At 37.6% G+C, this 21,941-nt stretch overlaps 1 protein-coding gene across 3 annotated transcripts in view; it reads right to left on the bottom strand.

Annotated features, from left to right (window-relative positions):
• SLC25A12 (solute carrier family 25 member 12) overlaps positions 1-21,941 on the bottom strand; it is a 50,041-nt gene that overhangs the window by 8,374 nt on the left and 19,726 nt on the right. For all 3 annotated transcript variants that reach the window (XM_062604756.1, XM_062604757.1, XM_062604758.1), the window contains 8 exons: positions 19,189-19,335; positions 18,110-18,248; positions 16,665-16,758; positions 15,983-16,067; positions 11,547-11,631; positions 10,945-11,103; positions 7,959-8,011; positions 7,693-7,773 (listed from right to left, as the gene is read on the bottom strand). In XM_062604756.1, the coding sequence (XP_062460740.1) occupies positions 7,693-7,773; positions 7,959-8,011; positions 10,945-11,103; positions 11,547-11,631; positions 15,983-16,067; positions 16,665-16,758; positions 18,110-18,248; positions 19,189-19,335 (843 nt within the window). The remainder of the gene's footprint in view (positions 1-7,692; positions 7,774-7,958; positions 8,012-10,944; positions 11,104-11,546; positions 11,632-15,982; positions 16,068-16,664; positions 16,759-18,109; positions 18,249-19,188; positions 19,336-21,941) is intronic.

Raw genomic sequence — 21,941 nt, 5'->3', positions numbered from 1 at the left:
ATCCTGCAGAGCAGCTGAAATAACTCTTACTATTTGCCTAACACCCACTACAGAAACGCAAATAGGCCAATTCATAAACATTTCTATTTTCTACCCTGAATTCAATCTTCCTGCAATTAACATTCTCCTCTCATAGGTGTACAGCTCCCTACCTTTCTGTTCAAATCATCAATAGCCTTCTTCTGATACAGAAATGAATAGAGAAGACTCTAAACACAATGCATGTTAATAATTTAGTAGCAATACTAATCATATCTACAATGTTACAAATTGTATGTACTTGGAAACGAATTATATATTATAATATTAATATTAAAATATGACCTGATGGTGGTTATTGAGCGAAATAAAATATAAGGAAAGCCCTAGCATATGCTTGTATTATCAGTATAAAACCATTTGAAAAGCTCTTAATTACACTTTGAACTCTGAGTATTCACAGCGTTGACAAACCTCAACAAGCAGCTTTCTCAAAAAGAGCCATAAGTGTCAAGATACCATGTTAAATGCTCCCTATCAGCAATATATAATTCTATTCAAGTCTTGACTTTTCATACTGTTACACTTGGAGTTCAGCAAACTTTTCAGCAGAGCAGCGATTTAACTCACACTTAGGCACTGAATTCAGTGGAGTTGCACGAATGAATAAGGTCCTTCACAAGTACAGTTAAGACAAACATTGATTTTAATACAGAATATGTATCCTTGGATGGATAAGGAACTGCTGAGGAAACTTCAAAGGAAAAAAGAGGCTTATAAAAGGTGGAGGATTATAAAAGGTAGAAGCAATGACAGGAGGCCTGGGAGAATACAGGGATGTTGTCTGGGAAGCTAGGGACCAGGTTAGGAAAGCTAAGGCCCAGTTAGAATTAAACTTGGCTAGGGATGTGAAAGATAACAGGAAGGGATTCTATAGGTACATTGCAAATAAAAGACAGACTAGGGACAATGTGGGCCCTCTCCAGAAGTTACCAGGACAACTGGCTACCCAGGATTTGGAGAAGGCTGAGATTCTGAATGACTTCTTTGCCTCGGTCTTCACTGGCAAATGCTCTGACCAAACCACCCAAGTCTTGGAAGGCAGACACAGGGACTGTGAGAATGAAGACCTTGGGCCCACTGTAAGAGAGAATCTGGTTCGAGACCATCTTAAAAATCTGAACGTGCACAAGTCCATGGGTCCTGATGAAATCCATCTGCGGATCCTGAAGGAGCTGGTGAATGAAGTTGCGAAGCCGCTGGCCATCATACCTGAGAAATCATGGCAGTCAGGTGAAGTTCCCAATGACTGGAAAAAGGGAAATATAACCCCCATTTTCAAGAAGGGGAAAATGGATGACCTGTGGAATTACAGACCAGTCAGTCTCACCTCTGTGCCTGGCAAATCTTGGAGCAGATTCTCCTGGAAGGCATGCTAAGGCACATGAAAAACAACAAGGTGCTTGGTGACAGCCAGCATGGCTTCAGTAAGGGGAAATCCTGCCTGACCAATTTGGTGGCCTTCTATGATGGGGCTACAGAACTGATGGACAGGGGTAGAGCAGTTGATGTCATCTACCTGGACTTGTGTAAAGCATCTGACACTGTCCCACACAACATCCTTGTCTCTAAATTGGAGAGACATCAATTTGATGGATGGACCACTCGGTGGATAAAGAACTGGCTGGATGGCCGCACACAAAGAGTTGTGGTCAATGGCTCAGTGTCCAGCTGGAGACCAGTAACGAGTGGTGTCCTTCAGGGATTGGTGTTGGGACCAGTCTTGTTCAACATCTTTGTCGCTGACATGGACAGTGGGATTGAGTGCACTCTCAGCAAGTTTAACAATGACACCAAGCTGTGGTTCAGTTGATACCCTGGAGGGAAGGAATGCCATCCAGAGGGACCTCGACACACTTGTGAGGTGGGCTGATGCCAACCTCATGAAGTTTAACCATGCCAAGTGCAAGGTCCTACACCTGGGTCAGAGCAATCCCAGGCACAGCTACAGGTTGGGCAGAGAAGAGATTCAGAGCAGCCCTGTGGAGAAGGACTTGGGGGTGTTGGTTGATGAGAAAATGAACATGAGCCAGCTCCAGTGTGTGCTCACAGCCCAGATAGCCAACCGTATCATGGGCTGCATCAAAAGGAGCGTGACCAGCAGGTTGTAGGAGGTGATCCTGCCCCCCTACTCTGCTCTTGTGAGACCTCACTTGGAGTATTGTGTGCAGTTCTGGTGTCCTCAACATAAAAAGGACATGGAACTGTTGGAACAAGTCCAGAGGAGGGCCACGAGGATGATCAGGGGACTGGAGCACCTCCTGTATGAAGACAGGCTGAGAAAGTTGGGGCTGTTCAGCCTGGAGAAGAGAAGGCTGCGTGGAGACCTCATAGCAGCCTTCCAGCATCTGAAGGGGGCTATAAGGATGCTGGGGAGGGACTCTTCATTAGGGACTGTAGTGATAGGACAAGGGGTAATGGGTTAAAACTTAAACAGGGGAAGTTTAGATTGGATATAAGGAGGAAGTTCTTTACCATGAGGGTGGTGAGGCACCGGAATGGGCTGCCCAGGGAAGTTGTGAATGCTCCATCCCTGGCGGTGTTCAAAGCCAGGCTGGACGAAGCCTTGGGTGACATGGTTTAGTGTGAGGTGTCCCTGCCCATGGCAGAGGGATTGGAAATAGATGATCTAAAGGTCCTTTCCAGCCCTAACTATTCTATGATTCTATGTAACACAAAAAACCCTCACTTTTTCATTGTGTACTTAGAAAAAAAAAATAATGTGACTTATTTTTCATTTGTGTGTTTTTTAAGTAAAGGATTGCCTATCTATCTGACACAGAATGGGTGAGGCAGGGGCAAGTGTTGCCTGGGGAGTAGAGGAACAGCACTCCCCAGAAGAGGATGCAGAGCAGAATGACACAAAGGATCTCCAAATAAAAATGAACTGGCAGCATGGAGGGTTGCAATGCAATTCTCCATGCTTCTGTGCAATCACTGGCAATCATCATCATTCTTTTTCAAAGTATTTTACTCCAGCTGTCAGCTATGTATGTTAAATACACGTGCACATATATATACACACAGAAGTATACATTGCAGTCCTTGAACTTCTTTTGGAGAAGGTGCACTAAATCTAGATTCCCACACACACACCCCACACCCCCCCAAAACCTCTCTTCACACATAAATTACAACAGACACTTTTAAAGAGGTTGACAAATTTGTTTCTGAATGGAGGTTATTCATACACATAAAAAAATACCAGTAATAAAAATGTCTACTTAACCTTAATGTCATGTAAAATAACTCCACAAGGAGCAAATAAAGGAACTAAATCTGACAGCAAAGGTTATGTGAGAAAAGATGTAGTTTGAGATCCCACAGCAAACGCCCCATGACATGCCAAAGGCTGAAGGAAATACACAAATGACCCTGCAACATGAGACCTCTTGCCCTTTCCAATTCCACCCGAAAGGCATATGCTACAAAGGGGGAGAGGCCTATTTCAGGCCCTTCCTTCCTTCCTTTTTGAAACCACCACATCCTGGACCACAACTATGTCCCTTGCAAGCAGCTAAAACAAGGTGTTACTTTAAAAAGTCTGGTTTAAAAACATCAAAAGAACTTGCACTTCTTTCTCATAGCAAAGCTGTCATTGTTCACGCACCTACACTAAGCTTAATGTCTCTTACTAAACAGTAATTTTATCCCTAACTTTAAATGTCCACAACAGAGATCAGGATAAAGCAGTAAAGTTTAATTCTGCTTCTAATTTTATCTGTTTAAAGTATATTAAAAGAAGTAGCATCTTCAAGATTTCAAAGTAGCCTGACAGCTATAATTCTGTATTTTATGTTTGTTAAATAAACCAGTGACATTTTATTTTTTCAAAAATAAATATTTGACACATTCCTATTTGCCTGATAAGTTAACATGTTTGCATGTATGTGTATATATATGTATAAATACATATGAAAATTCTTTTTACAAGTATGACCAAAATATTTAGACTAAATGTTACATTTAATGTTTAAATATGTAAAAGTATTAAAATCAATAGTAAATTTGGACCTTGATGGGTATGCATGTGCAGACATGTACACACACTCCTCCCAATCCCTAATCATCAACAGATGCACTGTTTACACCCCCAAGAAGGGTTCTTAGACCTTTTCTGCCTGGCACTCCACATCTGCTTCCTTCCTGTAGCACAAATCGGAAATGTCTTTTGATCAAACAAGATTCATCCATTCAAAACGCTAAGCACCATGCACACTGAATGATGGGAAGAGTCCATTTCTTCCCATGTAACTCAGAGAAATTACAGCTTAAAAATCACAGCATCTTTACCTACTGTAACAGTATTTATGAATCATTTATGTAACATTAGATGTCTACTTCAACACTGCTTCCCAACTGAGGACAGAGTTGCCCTACAGCACCCTGCCCTTCATGATGCAGTCACATGTGTTATGCATGTAAGCTCCTTTAAGAAGCACTGTCTGTATCAGGTATGCACTCCCTGCTTCCCCAGCCACTGTCAGGATACAGGAAATTATTAGCAAAGCCTCAATCTCCCTGCAACTCAAAGATACTGATAGCTGAAAACTCCAAAGGCAGGAATGCAGGCTAATGACTGAATTACAATGAAATGTAATTCAATTAATTACAGTAACAGTAGGGACAGAAATTGCTTGCCCTGAACATGCATAAGTGTGGATAGCGCTGTTGATGATTAACAAACCAGCATACTCTCAGGAAGGTAGGAAGACGGGATATCAGTTTCATCCACCAGGGATCAGAGTCCTTTCATTGACAGGTATGACCTGATCCACTGTAACTGAGCTGCCCCGCATAGCTGTTCTGCAGTGCTCAAATATAGCTACAGCTTGAGAGCAGCTGGGAATATCTGGGCTCTGACAGAGCAGACCCTTCACTTCCCAATGACATTTACATTGCCCAGCGGCTAGCAGGTAGGTTTCAAGGAGCACAGGGCACAGGCTACTTGCGGGAGGTCCCTACCCTGCAGTAAGGAAGGAAACACAACAGACAGGCAGCTGACCATGTAAACAGGCCACTGCATGGGCAGCATCTTTGTTAACAGCTACAAGAATTAAGACATTTCCTCTTAGTGGGAATGGGAGTTTATTCCATAACCTTATAGGAGATGATAATAATTGGAGCCTGACAAGTAAGATTTTGGCCCAAGAGATCCAGTCACTTGGAGTTACCGTTTCTGAAGGAAGCACGTGCCTATGGGTAGCCTCTTTGCTGGACGGAGTAGCACTTTTTACAGACACTCCAGAGCTGAGATAATGAACAGACTACACAGGTTCTCTTAAATCACTACTATCAGAGGATTCACTTGTTCTCACGTGTGGGTCTTGAAAGACTGTAACACCATACATTAGCTTTGATATGGCACTGCCAGCCAGAGAGGAGAATCTGCTAGGTCTGCTGGAGCCTTGCCCAAGCTGTCTCCATTTCCTCACAAGGATTTTTTTGACTCGTTGTCGAGGACTGTAGCATGCACAATGTGCTTTTGTACAGCTCACAAGAGGGTGGGCCTTCAAAGGTCAGGAAGGCTTCTCCTGTAATCTCTATAAAGGGGCTGAAAATACGGCTCGCTCATTTTGCTCATCCACTATCAGTTCCAAACCAGAAATGTTGAAAAAGTGCATTATTCCTGTTAAACAGGAAAAGGTTCAGCACTAAACACAGGCAAATGAGAGAGATAATAAGTACATCTGAGAACTATATAAGGGCATAATGTTGTTCCTTCTGATTTTATGACAAGGTTAAAAGCATGTTTTGAATTTAGCCTATATTAGTAGTGAACTATTGGTCTCCAAGTGAGACTTCACTTGGAGTTTTGTGTACAGTTCCGGTGTCCTCAACATAAAAAGGACATGGAACTGTTGGAACAAGTCCAGAGGAGGGCCACAAGGATGATCAGGGGACTGGAGCACCCCCTGTATGAAGACAGGCTGAGAAACTTGGGGCTGTTCAGCCTGGAGAAGACTGCATGAAGACCTCATAGCAGCCTTCCAGTATCTGAAGGGGGGCTATAGAGATGCTGCGGAGGGACTCTTCATTAAGGACTGTAGTGATAGGACAAGGGGTAACGGGTTAAAACTTAAACAGGGGAAGTTTAGATTGGATATAAGGAAGAATTTCTTTACCATGGGGGTGGTGAGGCACTGGAATGGGTTGCCCAGGGAAGTTGTGAATACTCCATCACTGGCGGTGTTCAAGGCTGGGTTGGACAGAGCCTTGGGTGACATGGTTTAGTGTGAGGTGTCCCTGCCCATGGTAGGGGGTTGGAACTTGATGATCTTAAGGTCCCTTCCAACCCTAACTATTCTATGGTTCTATGATTCTATTAGCAAAATATTTAAGTGTTAAACAATAAAGAAAAGCCAAAAAAAAACCTGTTACCCACATCCAGGTACTGAAAATAATTTAAAAATATATGAAATCCAGACAGTCCCACAGTAACCCATCCTTTTGTATTAACAGAGAGAGAAGGAATACAGAAATAATGAAGAAAGGTAGCCTCACCCCAACCAAATAATATATTTCAGTAAAAAAGAACATAATAAAACTGATTATCAGATGCTTGATTTTAATTATGAATTTAAGCACCGAGAAAAACACTAATGAATTATATTCACTTCAGTTACAAATGCTTTGTATGTCCTTTTGTGTTATTGAGCTTTCCAGAAAAAGTTTCGTCTTCTGCTAGCTATACATCACAGCTGCTTTCTCACATTTCTCAGAAAATAAACTTTATACACTGACAGGTGAAGACTCAAGCATGTACTAGGCTGCCAAATTCAATCAGGCAGAACTATACGCAGCCTCCCTTCAGGGCTGCTTCTTTGAATTAAAAGTTTGCAGAGGTCAACAACCTTTCTGCCCCCGGTTTTTTTGTAAGCAGAGGAGGTTTTATACCAGCCTGTCAGCCTACTCAACTGGAAGTTATTAGTGTTCTCTGCTACAAAAGAAACCTAACTCGAGCCTTAAACATTTTATAGGGTTAACAACTGTTGGGGAATCCCACAAATGAAATCAGCCAATGTGCAAAACCAAAAGAAATCTATCATCACTATCAATTCAAACCACTTACAGATTGTTAAGAGACCCATTGAATTACAGCCCTCAATCTCAACAAAAACACAATTTGGTTTTGAGCTGTATTTAGATGATGGATGTAGTTCGCTTCTGGAGTAACATGGCTGGATTTTATACAAAGTCATTTAAACAGAAAATTTGCTCATACCTGTTACCTGAAAAGCAAGACTACATCATTCTGGTTTTCCACATTTTTGCTAATAAAAAAATTCGCATATAGCAAGATGAAGAGTGTATTTCTTTTCCTTCTTAAAATCTTCAGCAAGAAATAGATCTTCTACATTGTTCTAGCCCTGAAGGAAAATCAAACATCATCTCTATAATCCTTTCTCAAAGGATTATATCTTTCCAAACTAACCATGAACAACAACCCAGGCAAAAGTATGGACAGGGAGAAAAGGTCCCCTCTCTTTAGCCTTTTGTGAATAAAACCATTGCTGAAACTGAAAAAGAAACTGGGCCAAAAGAAGTTGATGAAGGACATAATTCCAAGGGAACTCAACTCATAAGTATGCAAATATTTCCAAACAGAAAACAAGAATAATTTTTCCCTGGGAATACAGGATGGATACTTACACAGCCTCCAGCAAGGACCTCTGCAGGAAGTGGAATGGAACCATCTTTCTTAGTAAATTTGTCTCGGACAAAGTCATTAACCTAGTAACGATACAATACATTACACACAATTTTAAGTTATTTTTCCTCCTTACTAAGAGACATCAAGTACATCTGCAACCATATGTATTAGAGTGCTTGTAAGTGGTCATCTTTCACACATTTTAGGAAATAAATCCTGTTATGTTAACAAACAAAAGGATGCCAGAAAAAAAAAAGGTACGTACAGTTAGCTTAATAGCCTTTTCTGGAGCAACACCTATCAGCTGTGGTAACAAGCCTATAGAAACAAAGACATCATAAGGCAACATTATCTTCCTAATAGAGAAACTAGCATTTTATAAGAGCGCTACAGAAATGCCTTTCTGCACATGGGATATCCTTTGAGGTGGATGTCATTTAAGTGTGTGATGCTGCTAGAGCACTACATATTCATACCAACCCAATTTTATGTTAAGATTTCTGTTGAACATGGTAATAAAAAGGGCGACCAGATCTGCCTTCCACAACCAAGTCAAGCCTAATGCTGTTGCTGTACAGAAGTAAAAAAAGGTAAGGACTGAACATACACCTTAGATATGTCTATTACATAAGAATTCATTTGACTTTTTTAGCAACTTAGTATCATTTTCCCCTAAACCTTACAATCACTGTTTAAAATAGGAGAGTAATTGTGAGACATACATGACTGATAAATGATCAACTCACTTTTACTTGATTCACTGACCTGAGTTTTCTGAAGGCTCCAGTCAACTAAGCATGAAAAGGATTTTCTTTTGTTCAGTCCAACATGGTAGCAGGAACTTCTTTAAACCCTATTACTGTTAAGTATTTTTTATCTCACCCAGAGAAAGCCTTAATGAAGAGAAACCTATCATGAAAAGGACCTTGTTCTTGAAAAATAGCTACTACCAAAATGAACTTCCATACACTGCACATACACTTTTCTAGGAACTAATAGGTTTAAGAAAAAAATCAGTAGATGGCAGTCTTAACTTCCTAACATACAAGATCATAACAGCATCTTTTATTTTTAAATATATTTTTGCCATAATCCTTTTGGCATATTGATAGGTCATAAACCTTAAAGGGCTTATTTTTCTAAGAAGTGGTCACTTCCTAATGTTATTCCATGGTTATAGAATATCAGTTTTTCAGAAGTGTTTGCCAGTTACCTAACAAAAATCCCCCACTAATTATATCAGAGATAACAGGAATAAAACTGTTATTTTCATACAATGCAGCTTTCCACTACCCTTTAAGTGAAAAGAATAATAACTAAAAATTCATTTTTAAATGTTCAAAATTACCAAAAGTACTCAGCCTGCAGAATTTTTATACTACTTCCTTAAAAGGAAGCTCAGAGCAAAGGTACCTAAATAGAAAGAGCAGCAGTTAATATATGTAGCGTAGTGTTTTCTTCCAACATAATACTTTCTATGTGATTTACAGACTTACTATGCTGAGGAAAGGCAGTTATTAAATACAAAGAAAGGTTGACAATAACAAAAGAAATGCTGCCCTCCCAACCTGAATCTTCGATCTACCATGAAAAGAAAATCCAGCTCTGCAGTGCCTACACTTTAAAAACCCAAAACTACCAGACAAAACACAAGACAATCCCCCCTTCTAGGCAGCTGAACTCATTGGACACACATATTTGGTGTGCCAGAGAACCTGCATCGTTGAGTGAAGGACTTTAGCCAACTCTAAAAATAATTCTGTTGATTACTTTAATATACTCCACAGACCATATAATTGTATCAGTCCAAGATGTAACATGCTGACCATTAACTGTAGTATTTTCAAAGAAACTTCTTACATTAAACAATCCTAAAGACTATTATTAAACAGACTATTAAATAGTTTAACAAACTGACATGCTCTCAAACAAGCACATTTTTTCTCAAGTGTAAAGCACTGGTTCCAACTCATTAATGGAATCATCCTTGATTTCAAAGTGTTTGTGAAAGGTTAGAAAATAAAAATAACAAATGATCAGTTTTAGAAGCTGCCGTGCAAAACCATGTGGTTGGGGGGAAGAGAAAGAAAACAGTACCATAGAACAGCACTCTAGAAATAGTCTCATAAATGTAATTTATGGAGTATTTGCTGTTGCAAAAGATTTAGCAACAAAAAAGAAAAACAATTCACCAGTAAGACGTTATTTATGGAGATTACAGCCATTTCATTAACATTTTCACTGACATATTCCTCCTCTACTCACTTGCATAGCAAAATCCTGCAAGATTACAAAGAATTCTTTAGCCAGAATACACACTTTCACATGCAAAAACCTCCCAGATATTGTTCTTAAAGGACATTGTTCAGTGTCTTCATTGACAGAACACATTGCAAAGCAGAAAAAAAGGCTGTGACCATCACAAAAGTCACTTTCTCCAACTAAAAAACAAACATGTGCCAATTTATAAATACTTTACTGATCCTTATGATAACTGCACACATCATCATTTAGGTGAAATGACAATTAAAAATAGAGAAAAAACTGATGTGAGAAAAAGCCTTCAGAATCTTCTAAGCTAAAACAAGATATATCTTTCAGTCTAACTGATAAAACTGATTAAAGTTGCTCTGAATTCTTAACCTGTATTTTAGAGGAGGGGTTTTTAGTTTGTTTTTTTTTCTTTCTATCACAACTTTTATGAGTTCCACTGTTGATATTTTAAAGTAAAATAGAGCAACATAATACAACAGCAGGATTCAATTTCTTGTCCACAGGACAAAACAAGTCCTACTACCTGCAAAAATATGAGCCATAAGAACTGGCATCCAGTTGACAGGTACATTACAAAATTACTGTCTTTTTTCTCTTAACAAAAAATATTTGCAGTAAAATGGACCTTTATTCCTCACATGCTAATCTCCCTCTGATATTTATCACCAGCCAAAAGTTACAGTCCTCAATTTGTGAGATAACAATCATGTCCACAACACTCACATCTCAGAAATTAAGACTTTAAACAACCTAAGCAGCACAGAGCAAATCAGTAACAAAAATACGTCCAGTTTTTCCAGCAATTCCTTACGATGAACAGTGCTCAAGGGAAGATACATATTGAGTTTTATGAAACAGAAGCAAAATTGTATAGGATATCAAGTTTCCTGGTTTTCCCCTAAGAAACTAGGCGCTGAGGTATTAGAAAAGAGGCAGAAAATCCCTGACTTGGTATAATTTATTTTTTATTCACTTACCTCTGTAAAGACCAAAAAAGCCTTCAAAACGCAAAACCTTTTTAAAGCAGTCAAAACTGTTTTTATACATCAACTCTCCTACGACTGAACCAGTGGAGCGCTGATTCTGCATACGAGTTTTCACCAGGTCTATGGGATATACCGCAGTTGCACCAACAGCTGTAAGGAAACATTTAAGTATTGTTTCTGCACTACCATTGTTGGTGTAGTACATTATTTTTATGATGATTTTCTACAATATTTATTTAAATACAAAGAATACATAAGCTGGTAAGATCTCTGATGTTTTGGAAGAAAGAAAGGACAATACTAAAAGTCTAGAAAAAAGTCTCAAGGAGAATGAATTACAGTTACTTAAAACAAGGTGTGTAAAACAATCTGAACTATTAGTAAGGAATTTCATTACTGGTGTAATTTCAGAGGACTGTGGAGAGATACCAGAACAGAAGCATTAAGGAAAGAAAGGGACTGGCATAACCAGAAGCAGCTCCACCCTACAATTCTTCACGTTTATAACCAAGAAATGCATCGTAGATGAGACCGAGTATTCTGGCAAGACAGTGTTAAACTAACCTAAACTTGAAAACGGAAATATTACTCACCTCCAGCAACTGAGCCCAAAGTGAACCTGTAAGCTGACTCTGCTACCTGGAGCCAGATAGGCCTGCCAAACTCTCCAAAAGATTGCTGTGTGAGAGGGAACAAAAAAAAAAAAAGGAAAAAGGACATATAAAGCACTTGAAAATCTGCAGGGGAAAACAAAGATGCTTGTGAATGGGCTTTTATAATGGTACAGAAAGAATATGATAAAAATTGGTAGCTTTACGTTATGGAGGAAAAAAATAGTTACTATATAACTTCCATTACACCTAATAAATGAAGCACTTTTTTCAAATACTCCTTTCAGAAAATATTCTTCCTTATATATTCCTAGTATAACTAAAACAAATATGGTCAAGAAAAAGCAGACAGAAAATCAAATCAACTTTGCTACTTTCTATTCTGTTGCCTTTGAGTTTGTGTGGCATCTATCTCCCCCTTTTGGCTCAAATAAAACTCATTACATCAAAAGGAATTCAGTATTTCACAGACAGCATCTATCAAGATGGGATATATTTTAAGGTTACATATACATTAATACATAGCAAAACCATGACATTTGATGTCTTCAAAACAGTAAAAAGCCAATTATTTCTCAAAGTATTCTCCACAAGTCTTTTTCAGGCAGCTGCTAATTTACAAGCACAATGATGACCTCCCTCACTTCAATCACACACACTATTATAAATGTATAGTGTTCTAATTAAATATAGGCCTGCACAGAAAATATTTGCAGAGACTCATATTATTAGATGGTTATTAGAAACAAGGTAACTGATAAGCAAGATGTAAGTGTCCACAAACTTGCACTACAGAGTACAGATCATGGACCAAATTTTCTTCCAAACACAAACAAGGGGACAAGAAAAGAATTTGTTATGCAGTATAACTTGGCTAGGCTATATTACTGGCCAAGATATTAACTGTAAATTCCATATGAAAGCCCATCTCCCCAGAACAAACCTGTTTTTCTTAAAAGCACCCTGTGCCATTAGCAGATGCGCTCCTGACTGCACAGCTGGAATATATACAGACCACAAACTGCTATGGAAGGCTTTGCTCTGATGCACACTATGAACTCTTCACAAAGATTATCACATGTGCATTTCACAGTTAACTCAGCAAGGCTACTTAACTAAGTTAAGTTCAAGTTACTGAAGCTCTGAAAAGTGAAATATCCACAGAAAGACAGCAGGTACCTCAGTGTAAGCTACTCTGTTTGGACTGGTATTACACTGGATGTGCAAAAACCTGCCTTTATCACATAATGTTACACTGTATGTACAAAATGTAGAACAAAAGCCCATAAGACTAAAATGTGATCTTTACCTGTCATTACCTGTGATCATTACATGTGATAAAAAACATGAATTATATTTTATACAGTTTTTCTACAGAAGAAAAAGATACAGCTAACATCATTTGCTTCCACATGACATTTTCCTCTCCCAGCAACATATCTTAACAGAGAAGAACTGGGAAATTCTAGGTAGCATCAAAATGATAAAGTGCACATATGCAGACCAGCATATAAAAGCTTAAATCAAATGTATTGCCTTTACAAGCAATCAGAAACAATAAATCTGATTAATGTCCTCACTATTCTCAAAACACCAAATTTTTCTATCTAAAAAACAAAAGTTCACAATAAAATCAAAATAATCATACATGCACACAAAAAAATCCTAAAATACAGAGATATTCCTTTTGACTGATGTAAATAAAAGACACACACAATAGTAATACTCCACAAAGGCTTAGAAGTCGTTCTTCCTTACACAAAAATTTTCTCCTGCTATAGCACACCTGCTTCTTTTTAGCTGTTTTAAGGTTATTCTTTTCCTAAGCTCCACACAGTACTCATCAAACTTCAATCACAGAATCATTATATTCAGACGTTAGTCTTATTGAGTACATCACTGGATGTTAAAAATCAAACTCTGAAGGAAATGTCACTTTTATATTATTAAATAAGTGTTCACAAAGTTTGCAGTTTACTTGTGTGTTCAGATGGGTATGTAAATGAATGTAATTAATGCTATAGCTTTCAAATCATGAATATTTATAAACAGAAAATTACTGTAGCTGTCATCCCCATAGGATATTCAGCTGCTAGGCTTTAAGAAAATCTCACACAATGAAAAAAAATTGACAACAGAGTAAACATGGTTGAAAGCAAGCTAATTTCCATTTCCAGCAAACCTACATAGAATTACTTTATGTAAAAATGTAGATCTTCCTTTAAGAAGGAATTTTAAAATCATACACAAATAATTACAGACTTGGTTTTATTTTTCAGGGACAGCTGGACCTCTCTGAGATGATATTCCCTCTTCCAGGAAAGGATATCTTTCATTTTATTAATACAGTTAAATAAGGTAATATAAGGTTCACTTAGGAAAAGGTCTATTAAAAGACTGTTCCTTATAAATAAAAGAAAATTAAATTACTTTGCTTTTTGTTGTCCTCTCTTAACACAGAATGTAGACTAGGATGAAAATATAATGTTTTACTCCAGGAGTGTGAAAAGAGTATATTCTGTTCTATTGATGAGTAAAACTTTTATCAGTGAGCTCATTTTATAACAATGCCAAGTTACAAAGGTAGTTCTGAAGTGTAAAATAAAACAAGTCAGTATTTTGTCTAGTCATAAAGGTGAATATGAAGACACTGATTAAAACCAAAGTTGGTGGTTAGGAACGTAATTACAAAACTTAATCAAAATTATTTCACATTAGTCTGGATAAACGTATACACATTTCTGTGTCAATCCATTCTATCATTCTTGTCATCAGGACTCCATAGGAAGACTGTTACCACTAAGTAGGTTTTGAACACTTATTTAATTGGCTTACATGCCTAATAGCTTAAGGACAATAGAGCATAATATTAAGAACAGAGCAGACACTGCATTTCAGACCAATTTGTTTGAAAGAGAACTGAATGATCAAATCCACCTGTAATAACAGTCACCAAAATACACTCAGTCCCATGTATGGAAGACTTGCTATATTCCATATAGGACAATTTTTTAATCATAGCAGTTGAACTTTCAAGATTTTCCTGTCATTAATACATATCCTAGATTTTGTAGTGGATATAACTGCTTAAAAGAACCTCTGCAATATGCCTAGGAATGCATAGGACGTTTTATAAACACAAGCTTTTATTTTCAGATAGACTCTTGGGTCTCCTCATCCACTGGAAAATACAGGACACTCGTGTGGCTAATAAGGCATGGGTGACTTTTGTCACTACACTGCCACTTTACTTCAGGCCACTCTGCAGCAGTACTATCTGTCACTGGCATCAGCAGGATAGTGAATCTGAACTTCACTTTATGGGAAACAGTGTAGCTTGGAATGGTTGACAAAGGTACTGCTGCCAGCTGCATGTCCTCCTGCCCCAACAGCCCAGATGGCTGAGCTACTTGCGAATCAGTTGCTGAATCACTGCAATTCGGGAGCAGCATTTTAACACAACTCATCACCAGTGTCAGATTGCCATAAATGCTGAGCTGCAAGATGTGGCTGTTCAGCAATTGATTCCTAAGGAGCCCAGCTGTCTGTGTACCAAGCGAGGTGTGGGCAGCTGGGAGCAGAACCCAGCCCAAACCAGAATAATGCCCCCTTGGGAATCAGGACCCTTGGATGTTTTGATAGGCACTCCATAAACTCTTAACACAGACTGAAAGAGAACTGAAGTAGTTCAGACATTGCAAGAAAGTGAGAACCTTCAGGATGAAAAATTACATTTATCTACCGAGTACACAAAGATGTATTTAGTCAGAACAATGGGATATGCTCATACAAGATCTGAAGAATCTTCCCTTTGTGTATTACAGGGGGAAAAGGGATGTGGAGACATCCTTGGAGCAAAATGCACTGGTTCAGATGAATATCATTGTATTTGCTTGCAAACCTTACTCCAGAAGGTAGAGCTCTGTGGAATTAAAATTTCTCATTAAATTCTAACAGCAAAAATAAACAAAAGATTGCTCATCAGAAACTTTTAAGATCAGATCCTATTTTTTGGTTTGTTTTGCGTAATAAACACTTATGTGCAACTGGACTATGTACTTTTTGATTATGCAACCGTGTAATTCACCATGTATATATGCCCTCCTTTCTGAATCTGCTTGTAACTGTTTCAAGGTCAACCAACTCCCCAAGACTTTCTTCTCAGGGCTGCCCCCAGTCCATTCTCCACCCACCCTATATTTGTGCTTTAGATTACCCTGCCACACATCAGACCAATCTAATATGACATCTAGTACCTTGTTTAGATGCATACTCAATAGCCTGCCCGATTTCTATCCTAATAGCAATACATACAGCATGTTTCAGAACCTATCGAAAGTGTATTATTATTATTTTTCACATGTAAATATACGTAAACATTCACTTAACTTTAACAATTTTATTCTTTTTCTACCTACCTGCCTCTGGAGTTCTGCCAAGTTGTAAGGTAATGCACCTTCTGCCAGTGGTGCTATTCTCTCTATATCTGCCATAGTTAAGCGCCTTTACAAAGGACAGAGAAAAATAAATTACCGGCAGATAAAACACCAAATCCAGTAATACTGTATTCCTGGCCACATCCCACAGAATACATCTTGAGTTTAAAAAACCCACTTGTCACATCTGAATGCACATCTAAGAAGTCTGCTATACTGCAATAAAAAATGCTTGGAATTAGAAGGGCATTCTCATAGCTTGCAAGTGGAAATAAAGGGAGCCTGGATTATTCCTATAACTAGGAACAAGGGATATACTACACAAATTAACCTATTTCTATCTATTCCTACCTAAGTTTTCACATGTGTTAAAAACCCATGCAAACCATCAACAATACTTAGAGTTGATAATGCCAGCGTACTGTAGTCTTTTTGGACTACTGTAATGTATTTTGCTATTTTAAATGTTTACCTATAATATGACAACTAATAATTGTGTTTGATATACACAATTCACTTACAAAACTCACATCAAGGTGAGTTTACATTGAAAAAATTACTGATAATGAAATATAATAGAATACAAAACTTTGCAAAATTAAGGCGAAAATTAGTAGCTTTCACACAGAAAACAACTGTAAAATGCTAATATTAATTATGTTACCCAGTAACACTGTATAAATCAGCAAGTTGGTAGAGAATATCTACTTCCAGTGGTGTAATTTGTGCGAAGTGGATTGCAGAGTGCGTAAATTCCTCTGGATTCAAAAGAGAAAGAGAAATAAAGTAATTGCATTATTTGTCGAATTTCCTCTTTAAATGCTCACAAATAACTTCAATACCATCAAAACAAAATCTCTCTCCAAGAAGCAAAATCCATTATGCAAAGGGAAAAAAATATCTTTAGGAGAACATTTATCTTGACACAGGCCTTTGCATCACAGATCAAGTCTGACTCCACAACTGCGATTTAAGGTAAGAATTCAAAGTCAACAAAAAAATCCTCTTATTAGCAAGCTTAATAAAACGACACCCACAATTTGTGACTCTTGTTTCTAAAGTTCTGTGAAATAGAACAGAATAATGGGCCATTATTCACAGTTTTAAGAGCAACTGACTCATCTATTGCCATCACGTCCAGATTTTTCGCTCTGCTAGCTCCGAATGACCCCAAGTTTAGGTATTCATCTAGCCAAATTATATGACAGGTTCATGACATAATTGGCAAGCTGCAGTAAACAAGTCTGAGCTGTAAAAACACACTTCCTTTTTTTTCCACAACACAAATCCAAGCAAGATGTATTTATGCATCTGCACCAAAAAACATTGCTAGACAATTTGTTAGCACAATTTGGAGGATGAGGACACGCATTTTATGTTTTCCTTTAGGGACAAAAGTATGCAGAGCATATGAACATAACCCAAACAAAGAATGGGGGGAAAAAAAAAAACAAAAAAAAAACTTGGCGTGCTTTTCACCACACACAGACTTGGCTGGTCCCACCCATACAGGTAATAAAATCAGTGATAAAATCTGTCATAAAATGACTACGAAAGCAATCTACTCATGCCTGCAGCAAGACTGAAATATGGCAACTTTTCATATGCACACAGATTACCTATGTCCTAACAGATATAAACTATATATAAAACCGCTCAGGCAAGTAAGCACTAAGAATTCATAAATAATTACAATTTTTCTAAAAAAGATTTAATCGTGAATAAAGTAACTAGAGCTAAACCAACATGGGGATTACTGATGATGGATTTTCAAACTTAACCCATTCTATCACATTCCCTTTCTATTTCTAAGCAACCATGAATCCCTTTCCAGAATTTTTCAATGAGTGGTAAAATTCTCAACAACATACTGACTTTAAGTTAATCATTCAAACTAATAAGGCCAACAAGGCCAATTCTTCTCCTCAATGAGCTTGCTAAAAATTATCACTAACCTGTGAGGATAAAAATCACTCTTTAAACACTTTTCATAGTAGCCCTAACCTTGCATACTACTGCAGCTTCCAACTTGCCTTAACTCGTGTGCAATAACAGATTACAAATTGGACAGAACTAAAACACTAATAAAATGTAGGAAACATACTTTACCTTTTGTGACTTCAACATCTTTTCTTGTACCTGCTATATTACTGTAGATTTTCCTTACAATATCCATGTTATTCAAAAGGGCATTAAATGCATTGAAATAGGAGAAGCTGACCTGATGTGAAACGGTTCCACCAGCTACCTTTAAAAATAAGGAAAGAATTAAAGATCTCTTTCCATTCCTGCAATTTTAAGATATTTTTTGATAAAAAACATTAGGGCAGAATTGTTAGACGGGATACTACTTTTTTGGTAAAAACATTAGGAAATAATCATTTAAGTAGATAATTATTCAATGTATCTGATACATGTACTAAATGTGCCACTGTTTTTCTTATATTCTATTTCTAAGAGACGAATGTAAATGCTACTTCAGATAAAGGCACTAACTGACTTATTGCATCACATACAGCAGTGACTATTTCCAAGTCCAGAGTTAGTAGATACTATAAATTTTACACAAGATGGTATGTTTTATTAGTTAGACAACACAAGATATATAGGGAAAATAGTAAGATAAAAAGATATTCCTTTGTATTTTTATAACTTTCATTCTTACATACTTTTAATACTATATACTGTTAGTTTATAACTTTTACGTCATTACTTCACCTACAGATCTTGCCAAACTATCTCAGCTGTAACCATTCTACCTCTAGAATCTACACACTGATTTTATGAATTCTGATCTGAAAAAGAATGTAAGAATACATAAAAAGACAAAACTGAAATTAGTCTCCACCTTTTGAGATGTCATATATTCAAATATAAAAATCAGATGCTTTTGTTCCAAATGAATGTTCTTTCTGTGCCAAGTACAGTTTGCCTTGCTTTAGTGAAAAGTCTAGTAGACTAACTCAAACTGCTTCCAACATGTAAACCAGACTGCCAAACTTTTCCACTACTGCAGCAAAGGAATGCTGCCATGTTTCACTCTGTCCACTCTGTTATGATGGGGATAATCTCTAGTACCAAGGCAGTGACAAACAGGTAGGAGAAGACAAAGTGGCATAGAAGAAGTAACATCTTAAAACATTACAGCTATTAAATGCTGAATTCAAGGCACTTTTATTTTCACTTACTGAAACTAAATTTTCTTCCACAAATGGAGTAAGCATATGTGAGCGAAGGGTAACCATGATGTCATTGAAGTCCAACCCAGTTATCATACCACTTTTATTTTTGTCCTTCAATACAAAGGCTTGTCTTGCATGTTCTAACTGCAGCTCCTAGAATGAGCATTCAGAAACAGCAGATTAGAAACAAGCTCTATAACTTAGGTATTCACAAAAATGTCACTTATTTCAGATTCTTATAGCATGCCTCAGTATGTCCATGCATGTAGACCACAGCACAACTGCAGTTTAAACTTAAATGCCAGCTCAAGTAAAATGAGAAGTCTGCATACTGAGTTTAACCACAAATTCATTCCTCTGTCAAGGAAAAGCCCCAGCTCAACTGTAAGGAAATACACACTTTCTCTAAGTGATCTGAGAAATAAACTTCATATATCCATGTCCTGTCTGCTATCTATTCCTTTATTAAATACTTAACTGTTAGGGAAACATCTGATATTGATCTTAAAAGACCTGAAGTGAACTGATCTCCTGCACATCCAAGATGAAATATGACTGGGCTATTATAAACTAACTCATTGAAAAGTACTTGAAAATAAACAGGAGGACAGTGAAAATTATATAATACAGATTTAGAGTGCCCCCAACAGCTACTTCCCATAATGTCATAAATGGCCACTCATTTCAGGCAATTTAAAACTCCTATACAATCTGTAAAAACCCTCATATAAAGCACACTGCAGTAACCTAACCTCAAGATAACAATGATGGTTGTAAATTCTATGTCCAGAAAAAGTTGTTTCCTTCTATTCAAGCAAACATAAAGCACATTCAGCTGCCACTCAGACTTCCAGAAGCAGCAAAAATAATAACCATGTACTGACAGACAATAAGAAGAGGTCTAACTATCCAGCTTATATCACCTTCACAGTAAGTTCTCAACTGCTCTAACCTCAAGATCAAGGTTTTCTAGATCCGAGTGCAACAAGCCTGCTATGATCCAAGTCCAAACCCCACAAGATAAATAAGAAACAAGAAACATAACCTAATCTAAAATGAGGGGCAACAATATCCAACTCGTATACATATTGATATTACTACAGCCCATACTACCCTTCCCTACTGAAGGTTTTTAATATATGAAGACAGTAAAAGGTTACGGTATCCGACATAAGAGTATCTTGGAGCAATAAGCATAAAATCAAAACAGGTATTTATCACTTTGTTCTGGGTTAGGTTCCACACAAAAAAGCAATGCGGCTTTTTCTGCCCAGTATTCCAAATTTGTGCTTGGGATCACTTAAAATACATGGTACTAAAGGCAGAACACAGTTTATTCCTTAAAAGTAACACCATGTTATACTGCAGCCTTGAAAGTCTGTGCCAAACTCCAGTATCTCGATTTACAATACAGACTTCAGATCCTATTTAGTTAAGACATGTTTTTCTAGAATCTGCTCTAGATCCAGATACAGGTCAGTACAGGAAAGACATGGACCTGCTGTAGTGAGTCCGGGAGGAGGGCCACAAAAGCTTGGAGGGCTGGAGGACCTCTCCTATGCAAACAGGCTGAGAGAGCTGGGCTTGTTCAGCCTGGAGAAGAGAAGGCTCTTGGGAAGATGTTATTGAGACCTTTCAGTCCTGAAACAGCACTTACAGGAAAGATGGGAACAGACTTCTTAGTAGGACAAGAGGTAATGGTTTTAAATGAAAAGAGGGTAGATTTACAGTGAGGGTGGTAAAATACTGGAAAAGGTTGCCCAGAGAGGTTAAGATGCTTCATCCCTGGAAACATTTAAGGTCAGGTTGGACAGGGCTCTGAGCAACCTGATCTTGTTGAAGATGCCCCCTCTCATTGCAAGAGGGTTGCACTAGATGACCTTTAAAGGTCTCTTCCAACCCAAACTGTCCTATGATTCTATGATCTATTTTTACGCTGGACAATAATGACAGATAGTATTAAGGCACATCTATCACTCACTACTTTTAAGACAAAACTATTTTGTACCAAAGGCTAGCTCTGGAAGTGCATAATCTATTTTTCTTCAGGTCCACTAGACAGAAAACTTAATTTATGGAATTCAGTGCAACTACCAACAATTCTGCAAACTCCTTTCTCATGAATTATAATGTACGTTTCCCCTACTCTTCTTTCTTCCTTTATAACTGATGCCTTCTTTTAACTTCTAGTATAACCTTCAATTCATTTTATATTTTTACTGTAACTTTTTGACTTAGTACAAAGTCTGGTTCTAAATGAAATCCTTTAAAGCCTGGTCCCTAAAGGGTGCTTCAGCAACATCTCAGGAAAGAGATACGCCTCCTGCAAAGTTGGTTGCATTTAAGATCAAACTCCCAATCACGCCAGTGAGAGAAAAAAAAAGGGTAAGTATTAGGATAAATACACTAAAAGAAATGTTAAAGAAGCAAAAACATTTATATGGGAGGTTATATGGTTAATAACAACTGGCTATATGTAGGATGCTATCTTTCTCTGGCAGAGGTTAATTTTACTATTAATTTCCCATGACAGAAAAAGCAGACCCTCAATCCAGTTAAACAACAATCAGTAAAACGGTTAATTTCATAAACAGTGTATTTAGTTCCATTCTTTTATAGGATGGTATTCAAGTTAAGGCACAATGAGTACATACTGCTTACAGAACTGGTATGGAGAAATACCAGAATAAGATCCAAATTTATAATGCAATTAGTGTATTATTAGAAATGAAAATGAATTTCAATTCTACTTTGGAAGA

The sequence above is a fragment of the Pezoporus occidentalis genome, unplaced genomic scaffold (assembly GCF_034315485.1).
Source record: "Pezoporus occidentalis ecotype Australia unplaced genomic scaffold, CSIRO_AGI_Poc_V1 ctg88, whole genome shotgun sequence".
NCBI classification, from domain to species: Eukaryota; Metazoa; Chordata; class Aves; order Psittaciformes; family Psittacidae; genus Pezoporus; species Pezoporus occidentalis.
This window is presented reverse-complemented; position numbering and strand designations above follow the sequence as displayed.